Source organism: Meleagris gallopavo, chromosome 1, assembly GCF_000146605.3.
Source record: "Meleagris gallopavo isolate NT-WF06-2002-E0010 breed Aviagen turkey brand Nicholas breeding stock chromosome 1, Turkey_5.1, whole genome shotgun sequence".
Classification (NCBI taxonomy): domain Eukaryota; kingdom Metazoa; phylum Chordata; class Aves; order Galliformes; family Phasianidae; genus Meleagris; species Meleagris gallopavo.
Window position 1 is genome coordinate 178,083,936 of NC_015011.2, and position 13,430 is coordinate 178,097,365.

Consider the following 13,430-nt stretch of genomic DNA (forward strand, 5'->3'; position numbering starts at 1 on the left):
ATTAGACATTAGACGTTAATTTTTACGTCAACTCAAACTTAGTATTTGTTATTTAATTAATTAAAAATAATGGCAATTGCTTACACAGAAATAGTGAAATAATGAAATAGCTTACACAGAAATTTGGAAAGAAACTACTAAAATGTTTGAGCTAGTTAGAAGTATCTTACATCTTGTATAGAGAATTGCACTTTTGCTGGACCAGATTGAAGTGTGATGTTTTTCACTGGATAACTGTTGCTTTTGTCATGAGCAAGTAGATGAGAAATAATCCACTTGAAATTTCTTTAAAATGGGAAAATTTGGATTTAGCAACTGATTAGCAACATGCTAGCCCAATGTACAGCTTTATTATGCAGCAGAAGAGAACAGCCGTCTAGTATCAGGAAGCTGCTATGTTTGATCTGTCTGGGATTTATTTAGCAAGTAAGAATGTTAATTTAGTGTATACTAGCTAAGATAACTAGTTGTCTGGGGGGGTCAAGGTACTGACTTCAGAGGCATTTCTGAACAAAGATGTTGCAGTTGGTGGGTGGATGGCACTGGTCTCAGCTGTTGTATGAGCTTGCATAAATAGTATCATCTCCACTTTAATCTTTCGGGTGTTCAGAGGTAGTGTGCATATTTCTGTTTAACCCCTGGACACTTGCTGGCATGCATGACCCTTTAACAATTCCTATCCCTCTGTCCATCCCTGGCACCTTGGCTCCAAACAGTCTACGAGTATAGCCATTAATATGGAAGTTTTTTGTTAAGAACATCTATTTAACAAAAAGTGTTTTCATTTCACCAGTGTAAGTTTCCGTTGTGCTTGTTATGGTAGTACATGGCTCACTTCTAAAGTACTTGTTGTATCCCCACTATGTTATTTACTTTCCTTTGTGTGTAGTGAACAGTTGCAGAAATACATTAAAACTAGTGATGATGGTTGCAGAACTTTGATATGAGGAAAAAAAATATCTTTTATTTCAAAAAAGCAACTGTGGCTGGAGCAATGTGTTTCATAAAGGAAGGATGGCTTTTAAGTTGTGTTGTAGAATAAGCATTCGGTTTACCTTAAATTTTCAGAGTAGAAGATACTTAAATCTCCTATCTCTGTGGATTTGTTTCTCTAAAATTAACATGTCTTTTCCTCACTCATCTTCATATTGCTTCGGGGACATCGTTCTAAAGGAATAGCTCTAAAGGTTCTTCCTGAGACTTGTGGAGCTTGTGCTTCGGAGGGAAGCTTGGAAAAGCTTTCAGTTATTGGAGCATTCTGTGTATTCCTCCCCTTTTTTGATGGGAGAGCTGTAGTAAATGATGTACTGCAGGTTCTTGAGTTTTTGAGTAGATTGTTTCACTTTCTGTGGTATAAGTTTAATGATGATCAAGTATCAACTTAGTAAGTGTAGCAAATGCAAGGGAGGGCCGCAACGAAGTTTACAATGAGCTGTTAGGTGGATAGAAAATACTGGAAGTTGAATCTTCCTTGAATCTGTAAAGCTGTGCGTACATTGAGAGAAAATAAATGGGCTGGCAAATTGATTACATTTGCTTTCATTTTGTAATGATGGTTGTACAGGTGCTTAGTTGCTTTTTTTTATGCTGCTCAAATTCTTGAATCTCTTTTTAAAGGATGGAATTGGATGATGCCAGAGGTGGCTCACCCTAGCGTCTGTACACCTGAAAGCTTGAGTTATTGTGCTTTTGTTAGAAAAAATTGAAGTAGTAGCCACAGGAGTATGCTAATAAGTGAACTGAAAGACAGTGTAAATGGTGTTAAATTATTGGACATCTTTTAGTTAAACTATTCCGCTGTATTTATTTTCTTTATAGCAAACTTTGGCCTGTTCCATTTTAACGGCGTTGTTGAGCGAGTTCTCAAGTTCAAGTAAAACCAGCAACATTGGACTAAGCATGGAGTTCCATGGTAACTGTAAACGTATATTTCAGGTAAATTAGTTCTGTATCAATATATGCTACCTATATTTCTAAAATTTAAATGTTAAAAAGTGGAAGTATTTTCTGGTGCATTTCCCTGGTGCATTCATCTGCAGTGCATGTTTGATTGCATTTAATTGGACTACTCTGTATTACAAATACAGATATTGGCTACTTTAGAAAAATTGATAGTTTACTTGTGTCAAAAAGTGCCATCCCTTTTTGCCCATTTTATCAATGTAGAGCTACAGGTCTTTACATGGTTGGACTCTTTAATTCCTTGGCTACCAATTGCAAACAAAACGAACACTCTGTGGAACAATGATAGTCTTAAATATAGATTTGGTTTAAAGCCAAGGAGAGCTATGTATTTAAAAATATTATTGCAGATGGTGTAGTCTGGTTGTCTCAGATGTATTGTTTGGCCAAGCAGAAATGTTTTTATGAAGGCATCGTTTTAAACTCTGACTGTTGTGGAACAATTTACTGACTTTTTCATGTCAAAGATCAACCCCTCCTTCAGTAGTTGTTAAGAGATATTGTTAAGTTTTTCTTCTGAAACTAGTACTTATGATAATATTTTTCTTTTTTGTTGTTTACAGACATGTTGCATTAATTTTGGCAAATGAGTTGGGGTTCTGGCTGTCAACTTTGGGTTACTATCTGTTTTTCAATGAAAAATGGGGTGAGAACAGACCAGACTGAGAGACTCTAATATATTGTGTTCATCCCGACTGTAGGAGGACGATCTGCGGCAGATCTTCATGCTCACAGTAGAGGTACTTCAGGAATTCAGCAGACGTGAAAACCTAAATGCTCAGATGTCTTCAGTGTTTCAGCGTTATCTTGCACTAGCCAATCAGGTCTTAAGCTGGAACTTCCTTCCTCCGAATTATATCCTTTTTGCATCAGGCCCTTCATTTCAGATGAGTCGGGTCATGTTCTAATGGGTGATAAGTTTTTTTGTGAGAAGAGAAAAATGGAAATTTTATAAGCAGCATGTTTTCTTCCATTAATACTCTTGATCATCCCTGTGCTTGCTTAAAAAATGCTTACGTATAAGAACTACTGTTACTTTTCATTAAAGTATTTTATACAAAAGACAAAACTAGTTCAAGAGCAGCTCTCAGTTCTGAGCTAATGGTCCATTTGGCATGTCTGTCATTGCTGCGAGAGAGAAAGTGCAACCCTCTGCCTTAGTGCAGGACAAAACAGGAAAGAGATCTCAGCTGTGTTTAATTTGAAGTGGGGCAGGTAAGTGCCCAATTTAGGAATGTGCATGCCCAACAGATTCCATTTCTCCTCTTTTGCTGGGAGGAAATACGTATTTTTTGCCAACATACTGGTGTTGTTTATTCCACTTTCATATCTTTGTGGTGTGTGCTCATTAAGATAGTTCAGGGGAAATGTAGAGATGGAAAGGAAATAGGAATATAATAAACAGAGAGTGAACCTTAATGAAAAAAAGGAAGAAGGGTGGAAATGCTTGGCCTGAAAAATTGGCTAGAAGAATATAGTAGAAACATAAAGGTAAGGCAGCACTTGCCGTGCAGCACTGACACCTCTTGTGATAGCTGCCTATCTTGCAGATGCTCAGCAGACTTACCAACACCCAAACTTTTAAGCTCCTTTATAAACTTCTTAAAACCTTCTGAATCAATTCTACAAAGTTGCACGTACTGCAGGAATCTTATGTTGCCTTCAAATCCTCTGCATAGCATTTTATTTCTCTTTCCCCATTTGACAATCAGAAGGCAGTATCTGTGTCTGTTGTCTTTGAATCTGTTCATTATGTGATGAACAGCAAAAGTGAAATTTATTTAAAATGTATTTATTCTTCTTTAATAAAGCAGAGTGCCAGTTAATATTGTCTTTCTGGAAAATATCATGGATGAAATGATTTGGCAGGGGACCAGAGAGTAATTTATTGCATGTGCTTATGAAACTGAGACTGAAGTGAAATTATTACATTTACAAAAGTTTTCAGAAGAAGGTTTGGGATTTGTAAGAATTCAAGTAATGTGTGGTCACTTCTGTTTTTAAAGCAGTCATCTTAAATAGAAAGGAAATGCCCTTGTATTGTGCAGTGGTGTTTGGAGGTAGTTTCTTCTGTTATAGTCTTGCTCAATGGAAACCTCTGATGCAGTCATGAGTACTGATGATGTTACAGTTTGAAAGAAAAAGCTCTAGGTTTCTTTTCAGGAGCGCTCAGTCATAACTTTAAGTTTTGCAGTGGTGGAACTAGATATGTACAAGCAAGATGTCAGTAACAATTTAATCAAGCCTTGGAGCTGTGGTTTTCACAAGATACTGCTGCTGTTAAAGAAATTCTGGCCACTTCTGAAGACTGGTGCTGAACCACCACAAGTGCTCTCATGTGACTTTATTTCTAATCTTTTCATAACTTCTGTCCTATCTTATGGCTTTCTACCATTGGGCATTTCAATTTGCTGTAAAAATTACTGCTCTGATTTTGGTCTCCCTCCTCTATTTAGCAAACTGATTTCACAGAATTTGGAATAGCTTTAATCATCTTAGAGAAAAGTGGGTCTTAACTAAGACTTGGTAGCTGTTAAGGTGACTGTAGCATGTAGTGGTGTAGATCTCCCTTACGAAGACTGGTTTAAAAAGTTGCTGTTGATTGTTGGCTCTCAGTAGTGAAGTTTAACTTGGCTGCAATTCCTAAATAGATAGCACATTACACAAGAACATAAGAATTGCTGCATTGATTGATCAGTTGGTGTCCTCTTTCCAAATCTTGACAGCACACATGCCAAAGCAATGGGCATAAATATAATTCCTAAAGCATGGAGTAAAGTGACCCATTGTGTCCACATATATAACTTTTTTTTCCTTTGGTTCATATTCCTTTGGCAAGATGATAACGATTCTCAGTATTCCCTGCAGCATAGTGGTGTCTCTTTGTAACCTGGTATCTCCAAGGGGAGGGAATAAAAAGACTGAGAATTGCTGTCACAGGATCACTCAGTGTATGTTGCATTGTTAAATGTAGGCAATGCTGCTAACTACTGTAACAGAAGAGCCATAGTGAACGTGAACTGTCAGTTACCAGCGAGAAAAGCTGGTACTTGCATTGTGGAATACTCACCTTCTTAGAGCAATGAAAGAAGAGAGGCTGGGACATACCTACTCCGAAGCTGGAACATTTTTGAGTGTCATAGAGTGCAGTGCCTGCCGCAGGCAGGACACAATGACCCAGGAGGCCTTCAGTCATGTACGATTGCTTCAATTTCATTTTCTAACACACAGGCAATCATCTCTTGTTGCTTTCATCTGTTACCTTGTGGTATTGGTTCACTGGTATTTGCAGATGTTTGAGGCTTTTGGCAGTACTCTTGGAAAAGACAATAGCATAGAATTCCTATTTTCACTGAGAGCATGTGGCAGTTGTGGCATGTTGGCTTCTATAGGTTTCTTTTTTCACTGTTGTCACAGCACAGCACCATTTGTTTAATATTGTTTGCTTGGATGGAACTAGTTTTAACTTTTAATCTTTTCTTAAATAAGTGTTCTTATTGGTCAAGGATGTGCAAGTGATGGGTACTAAGAGGCAGAGTGCCTTCAAGGATCCTGCTCTTAATACATTGCATTGAGTGTCCATCCGGTTAGGGAGGTGTGTGTTGGTAGGCTCTAATGCATTTTGACATGGACGTATAACCTCTCCTATGGAGTCAGGACATAATTATAGTTTATACTCTCTTGCCCCTAGAGAGTTTCTCACTTCTTTACTTTAGGATATATCTGCTCTTGGCAGCCATGTTCTAGTGGACTTTGGACAAATGCCCTCGAATATAGGAGTTCTTTATCAAAACATAACCTTTTGTCCTGCTATCTCTCATCTAAATGAGGACGTTTGATATCTGTTACAAAACTATTTATGCATTATTTCATTCATAAAGGCACAGGTTTTTGTAAAGGTGCTAATAGTACATGAACAAAGAGGAACTTCAGCTTTAGTTCTTCGATTTGGTGCCTCTTCTTGCTTGGAGGCAAGCTGGCAAATTTTCAAGTGAATGTAGAATAGGGAATTGAATTTAAAATACAGGGTACATAAACCTAATGGGAAGTGCTCCAGTAATGTGCATCACTGACATTCCATGAAAATGAATGGTGCAACAATTGTACGAACTGACTGAAGCTTTTGTCTGATCTGAACTCTGTTTTCAGTATGTGTTCCTCAGCCATGCTTTTAAAGGAACAAGCTCTTGAAATCTCTGTGAAAATATCTCAAGCCAGAATGAGAGATCCCTCTCTGGGAGATCCTGTGAACAATATAGTTGAAGTTGAAGACTTGAAGTTAGTCCAACCCAGATTGGTAACATCTGTTATGTATAATGGAAGTGTGTGAAAAACACACAGAATGACTCAAAAAAAAAAAAAAAAAAAGCCTCCAGATTTGTTTTGAGGAATTATTTGAGTTGGCTTTGCTGCTGAAAAAGCATCTTGTCCCAATGCCTCCCATAAGTGTGTCACTGAGCAGGGCGGTTAAATGCTTCTTTCTACCAGAGTGAGGCCCTGACTTTGATTTGTTGGACAGTGGCAGAAATGACTGAGCCTGTGCTGAGGAGAAGCAATGTGGGTTTTCTTCAGCAGCAGTGCTGCTTTCCTTAGGTCTTGTGTTCAGGCAGCCTGGGATCATCCAACATTTAATACCAGTTTTTGTCTGGTATATGAAAATACTGTCCTGGCTGTTTGGAATAGGAAGTTAAATTCAGTATAACTAAAACAACTGCGTTGAAGAAAGAGCAAAAGAGAGATCTGTCTTTTACGTTTATCAGTTTCATCTCTCTGAAGTGAAAATTAACTTGGATATCTCTACTGCTTAGAAGTTTGTCAGCTTTTTGGTTGGTAAGCAGCGTGTAGAGGAAGGGGTGCATCTCCATGGCAGTCCCTTCTGCACAGGTGCTTTAAGCATAAGAGAGATTTGGAGCTGTATAGTTGTAGCAAATGTTAGTAGGGATAACAAAGTTCAGTGTGAGCTGCAAATCCCCTTGGGTGGTCAACTTCAGACTTCAGGCAGGCATGGCTACACCACCAGCAAGAAGTGACTGGTTTTAAAGTTAGCTGAGAGCTTCCTATGCCTCTTAGACGGTTGTTTTGTAGTGCAATATGAATCTGGTGCTTCCCATATCAGATAGTTGTTCCACTGATAGCAATACTTGTATTTTAACAACTGAATGTTAAAGCATTCTTTCTTTCTCATGAATGCTGAATCTGTTTCCTAAGAGTGTGAATTAACATGCAGATTTGTGAAGGTAATCTCCATAGGGGGCAGCAAGCCTCTGCATGTCTTTTTCAACTTGCTCTTAATTCATCCTATATGCTTGGCTGACGGGCTAGCAAGCAAGAGGAGGTTTAAAAAATACAAATACAAGCAGTATATTAGTATATTAGCATTCTAACAATGTGTGGTAGATATCAAGCTCTTACTTTTCTAATGCATTTTTATTTGTGAAGTATAAGTCAAAGACTGATACAAAGCTCTCCAGAAGTTTTCCAGTTTAACAAAGGTTAAACAGTTAAAATAACTTAAGAAAAAAAAAAAATCAGTCGTTGCCATTCCGTGAGTTTTTCTTCCATTTCTGAGTTTTTCACTACTGTGGACAAATTTGTGAATTGGAGTCTGGCAGAAGACGTAGCCTTGGGGTTTGAGTTCCTAAACTCCTTCATGGTGCCAGGGCAAGCCTTGCCTTGCCTCACCTCTCACGGTGGGGAAAAAAAGAACCCGAAACTGTGGGAACCATTTGCAAATTGAATTAGAATTAGAATTAGAATTTTTGGACATCTTGAAGTACTATGATCCTCCATGGCTATGCATGTGAAATATTTTGTTATTCACAATCACTCATCAGTCTCCTCCTGGAAGCAAGGCAAAGACTGTGAAGAAAATTAGAGGTTTTTTTTTAACTTTTCTTTCTTTTAGTCTGTTCCAACAAGAAACATACAGAAGTTTTTTATATTAACTGTAAGTTAAACTTAGCATTTTTTTCTCATGTTTGTGAAACAAAGCCCAAATGTAACGCTAATGGCTACATATGTGAATTTCATCATACACAAAAGAACCTCTTTCTTGAACACTGGCATCTCCTCTTTCTCTATAGGCTCTAATCAAGGAATATCAGAGGTGTATCGTACTGGAAGGCATCTAGTTACATTGCTTCTCTTTTCAGTACAGCTTGGTACGTGTTAATGCATCTTCTTGATGAAGATGACACTTCTCACCACACCCATGTCATGTACTAGGAAATTCAGTGCCATTTTTTTCAGGTTTGACACATCTGTGCTGTTGTTAATAGGGCTGAAGTTTTGATATTTCATGGTAGAAAGCATCTCCACACCCAGCTTGTGTTTGTGTTTGCATCCACTTAATGTGGAGCGGAAAATGGATGTAATATTTCGGTAATAGGTGCAGGTATAATTTGTGTTGTTTAATGAACAGATATTTTACCCACAGGTTACTATTGTCAGATGTGTCATCAGTCCATTAGCATGAGAAACGGAACTAAAAATAACAGGAAAGGGCCACTAAATACTGAGGCTTGTTAAAATACCGACAGCAAATCGGCCCTTCTTCCATTCCACGTCAAAAGTGGTATGTAGCTGGTCCCCTCTGGGAGCACAAACAAGTGACGAGCAAGTTGATTTTCAGAGACTGATAGTCAATCAATAATCTTTTAGTGCTGATGTCAGTCTTACACTGGAGTGTTAAGGCAAATGACAGTCTTGTAAATAAAGACTGTTGAAGTGTTTTTCAAGAATATTCCAAATGAAGGGGGGAAAAAATGATGATTTAAAGTGCCAGAGCTGATTAAATTAGTTTTAACTTGTAATATTACTCCTGATAGAGGATGCACATGATAAATTTTATTTTTATCTGGAAGAACTGAAGCACTTCTGAACCCCTTCCATTTCAGATGGAAGTAAAATAGCCAACCCTGATTTTTTTATTATTATTGTTTTGTTTTTTTTTACTCTTCCTGAAGTGAAATAATGCAGATCTGTTATTGTTCAACGCAGATTGATAGTGTTGAAAATTGTGAAGAAGATGTCTTGTTTTTGGTTTTTGTGCTAATGAAAATTCATGATTGTTCTCCTGCATTGCAATGTGCTGTGCCATGGAAAAAGTGGCTTTTTTTGGAACTGCTCTGTGGTTATTGGGAACTCATGGACTGGCAGAACATGGAGGACCTAAAATTGTGCCTTCTGCCTTGCATCGCAATGCTTTGTCTGAAACTAGATGCTTGCTTTATGTATGTTCTCTTAAAGCTCATCAGATTGCCACAGGCCTGCTTTCTTTCCTGTGTGGTACTATTTGTAAAAATGTATTTTCATTCAGAGGTATAAATACCTTTTGATAAACTTATTTTTTGTAACGCCTGATGACTTTACACTGCAGACATGTTCATGACCAGTTATATGCAGTTGAGCATGCTGCACTTTTTCTGATGCTGGGTTACAAAGGGATCAGAAGGAGCAGCGAAGGGCTTTCAAAAGATAAATGAAAACATAACTCGTGTGTTAAACTTCTCCTGCTTTTTGGATTGAGGGGTGTCAGAAGGAAGGACTTTCAAAACCCTTTGATTAATGCTTCTCTGTGATCAGACTGACAAAGAATGCCACATGCTTGTTTAAGTGGTTTTGCTCATGTCTCTATTTTTTTTTACTGGAGCACTGGCAGAATTTCATAAAAGCTAAATCATGCCAGAATGTATGGTAATAGCTGGAAGGAGGGCAGCAAAGTCGTAGCTTCACTGCGGAGTGGATGCTTTTATATGCGTCTCATGCAAGCATATGTTTGCTATGGCAGTACCTTGTGGAGCCTTATGCTTTCGTTCTTCACAGCATGATGAAAAATGTCGATTAATGCAGGGCTAACATATCTGCGTTCTGGGATGCATATTTGGCTATTTAGAAAAATGGGATATGGATTTCAGTGGGCTATCTTTAGCTCTCGTAAGGCCTTTTTAAAAGCTGCCAGGAAAATTTTTTAGGAAATGATTTCCCATTTTGCATAAATTTTACCACCTGTTAATTGCGGTTGCTTTTTTCCCTTCTCGCTGTGTCACATTAGACACCCTGGTTATCAAAGTGATCATATCACTATGGTATGTCTCATAATTATGATCAAACTGTTATCTAACATTCCTGGAGCATTCTTTTTTTCAATACTTAATACCTTTTATTCCTTGGCCTCATGCATGAATTATGCTGTGTATGTGAAGAGGCTTAAAGTTTGTTTCCATTACATTCTTTCTGAATGGATCCTGTTGTATCTAGGATTTTTTTAAAGCCAAGTAGGAATGTTATTGTTGACCTTGACACCAGATAACTGGGCAGACATTATATAGCTATGTTTGAATCCTCACAAAATGTGATGCTAAAGCCAACAGAATCCTGGCGTGACACCCTCCTGGACAGCAGAGTTATGGAGCTTTTCTTTACAGTAAGTTTCATTCTTCAACTTTCATAGTCCAGACCACAGGGAAAGCAGCTCCTTCTTGTTTTAAAGCTTTGTTGTTGGATCCTTCCTTTTGCATCAGGTAGGACTGATTCCCTTAATTTCAGCCGATTTGTCAAATTGAGCAGAATTATTGTGTTTTTCTTAGGTTACCAGATATGTGTTTTGCCTATAAATTGCCTTAAATTGATAACTGTTAAATAAGAAGTATATAGTTATCTAAGCTTTATGTTTAGTGCTTTGGAAAATATATTCACCAAATGAAACCAGGCATTGTAAGCGGTGATAAATTACATCTTTCAGATAAGGTGTAACAGCTCTAAAAAAAAAAAGAAAAGAAAAGAAAAAAAGAATCAAGTGAAGAGGGTGTGTGGGGGGGTTATTTGCTGATATTAGAACAATTGCTTAACAGAGCAGCTGAACATTAGTAAAGTAATTGCACTGTTCTGGCCAGTTCTGCATACAGAATTCTGCATCTCTTACCCCCGTACAAAGTGAATCCAAGCATGCTAAATCAAAAGAGATTTTGTTAGGAGTTAGGAGTGAGAGGGAAGAGGTGAAGCGGGGAGAGGGACTGCCATATTCACTTCCTATCGTTTAAAAAGAAGTCTGATAATAGAACTCTTATAAGTAATGTTCTTTCTTCCCACCAGTTTTGGAGGGAGAAGTTGTTAGTTTTTGTTCAACTCGAAGTTGCTGCAGCAGCAGCATGTATTGGCTTATGAGTTAGCTTACTCTGCTATTTAGCGTTAAATCTCTGAGGACCTGAGAATTCAGCATTTTCAAGCTACTTTGTTCTTGCAAAGTGGAGAAGCAGTGTGTTCAAAGCGGGAGCAAAGCTTTTACTAGAGGAAGTAAACGGCAGTCTCCCGTGGTGCTTGGGTTGTCTGATACATGTTTGGGTACACGTCCATACTTGGTGGGACATTTTGGTAGTTTTTTTTAACTAAAAGTTTTTCTGTTCCAGCAGTTCTGAAAAGGTGAAAAAAATCACTGGCAGAACTCTTAGCAGCTCCTCACAATTGGAACAGCTGTCCAGGCTATCCAGACAGTTGCTACTGTCAGCTGTGAACCTCCACATGCAAATAACTTTTTGGCTTACATGTTAACCCTTAATAATATAAAGCTGTCCAAGTTAAATATCTCTCTTTAGCTAGTTTATGAGACCAGTATGTACTTGTGATAAGGATTTTGTTTTAAATAACATGCAGAATTGTTTTATTGCATTTGTATTTTATTTAATAGCAACCATAGCAGACCTGCGTTTGATTATTTTTGAATGAAGGCGAGCCAGTGCAGTGCGCTGTCAGTTTTGGTTTTAGATTCCTGATTTGCCATGCTTGAGGCTGTTGGTATTAGGTTCCTATTTGAAGTAATGTGAGTGAATGGTGGTCGTTCATATGCATATATCTGATCTAAGAAATTTTAATAACCTTGCAAAACTTGGCAAGACTGCCATGTTAAAGAGGAAGCCTTCACTTCTGATCTCAACGTAATGTAGGATGCATGTTAGAAGGGGTATTTCTGTTTTAGGGCTTGTTTCACCTGGCAGTTTGATCTTGCAGAGGCTAGCTAGTTGCAAATTGGGTGAAGCTGAAACTATAATACCACAAATGGGAAGTGTTTTAACTAGACTTTATGGTATTTGTAATTTAAGTAAATTGGTATGGGGGTGGGGGGAGGAAGCTACCCTACGTTTTTTGAGTAAACCTTATGGGAAAACATGGGAGAGTGAGCTTCAGAAAACTTTAAAAAATCTATAGCTGATAACTGAAGTAGGGTTGTGAGAATTTGGTCACTGAAATATTAGCAGATTTGAGCATCTTACCAGCAGAAGTAGTGATGTAACACGCCACAGAAATGAGAGAAGATGACTTGGCCTTGTATAATGTGAGGGTGTTGCCAAGGAAGTGATGCGTTCATTTTCGTCTGTCTTCAATGTTTACCTCTGCTAAAGAAGCATCTATATAATCTTGATTGAACTTGTTGACTAACTTTAGCAAGACTCCGTAGCCGAGGCATAGTTAGCATAATAGAGATGACTGTCATTATTGCTGTTTTTAGCAGGAGCAGTATGTCTGACTGGCTGGCATCTGTTTCTCTCTTTAAGATATAACATTCGGTGCTGAGTTCAATTTTCAAAATGTAGGTAAGATTAACTAAATGTTGGTTTCAGCGAGTAAATTGGAGGCTTGTGACTTTGCAAACCAAGTCACGGTCTTGTCATTTGCTGTGCTTTAGGGAGCTGTAGGAACCCTTGCATTTCAGACTGAATAGAATCGTAGAAGTTATAATAAGCTTCTTTTGGTGCGTGCTCTTTTGGATTGAGAGCCATGTGACTGTTGTAAGAACCCCCTATTTTCCGTGTATTGCTAACTATCTCACTTCCTGAAAGGTACACCGAAAAATCAGAGAAGATACAGATATGGCCCAAGATTCATTACAGTGTCTGGCACAGCTGGCATCTCTGCATGGCTCAGTCTTTCCTGACGAAGGTTCACAAATTGATTACCTGGCACATTTCATTGAGGGATTACTGAATACTATCAATGGGTATGTATGCCTGCTCTCTAAATTTAGATGACATCTTTTAAGCTTTAGTTCAGAGCACAGTGTGTGTTTGTGGAGAACTGTTATGACTTGCTTATTTCTAGGTATAATCTGTCTTTTCTTTTGGATTCCTGAAATTTAAAAACTGCATCTGAAAATAGGTACTTCTTATATAGATGGATTAATTTGAAAGGAATTGACAAAATCAATTGGCTTTTAGCATTTTTCTTAATGGCAGAAAAGTAACTCTTATTTCTATCTATAGAATTGAAATAGAAGACTCTGAAGCAGTTGGGATTTCCAGTATTATCAGCAACCTGATAACTGTATTTCCTCGCAATATTTTAACTGCCATTCCAAATGAACTTTTCTCTTCATTTGTTAACTGCCTCGCCCATCTCACTTGTTCTTTTGGAAGAAGTGCTGCCTTGGAAGAAGTGGTAAGTATCCATTCTCAACAAATAGTCTTTTTTTTTTT

General features: G+C 37.9%; 1 protein-coding gene across 1 annotated transcript in view; it reads left to right on the plus strand.

Moving 5' to 3' along the window:
- Nucleotides 1–13,430, plus strand: part of LOC104917621 (exportin-4-like) — a 29,744-nt gene that overhangs the window by 15,748 nt on the left and 566 nt on the right. The window contains exons 4-8 of the mRNA XM_031552211.1: nt 1,819–1,935; nt 2,664–2,817; nt 10,275–10,387; nt 12,798–12,955; nt 13,218–13,392. Of these exons, the coding sequence (XP_031408071.1) occupies nt 1,819–1,935; nt 2,664–2,817; nt 10,275–10,387; nt 12,798–12,955; nt 13,218–13,392 (717 nt within the window). The remainder of the gene's footprint in view (nt 1–1,818; nt 1,936–2,663; nt 2,818–10,274; nt 10,388–12,797; nt 12,956–13,217; nt 13,393–13,430) is intronic.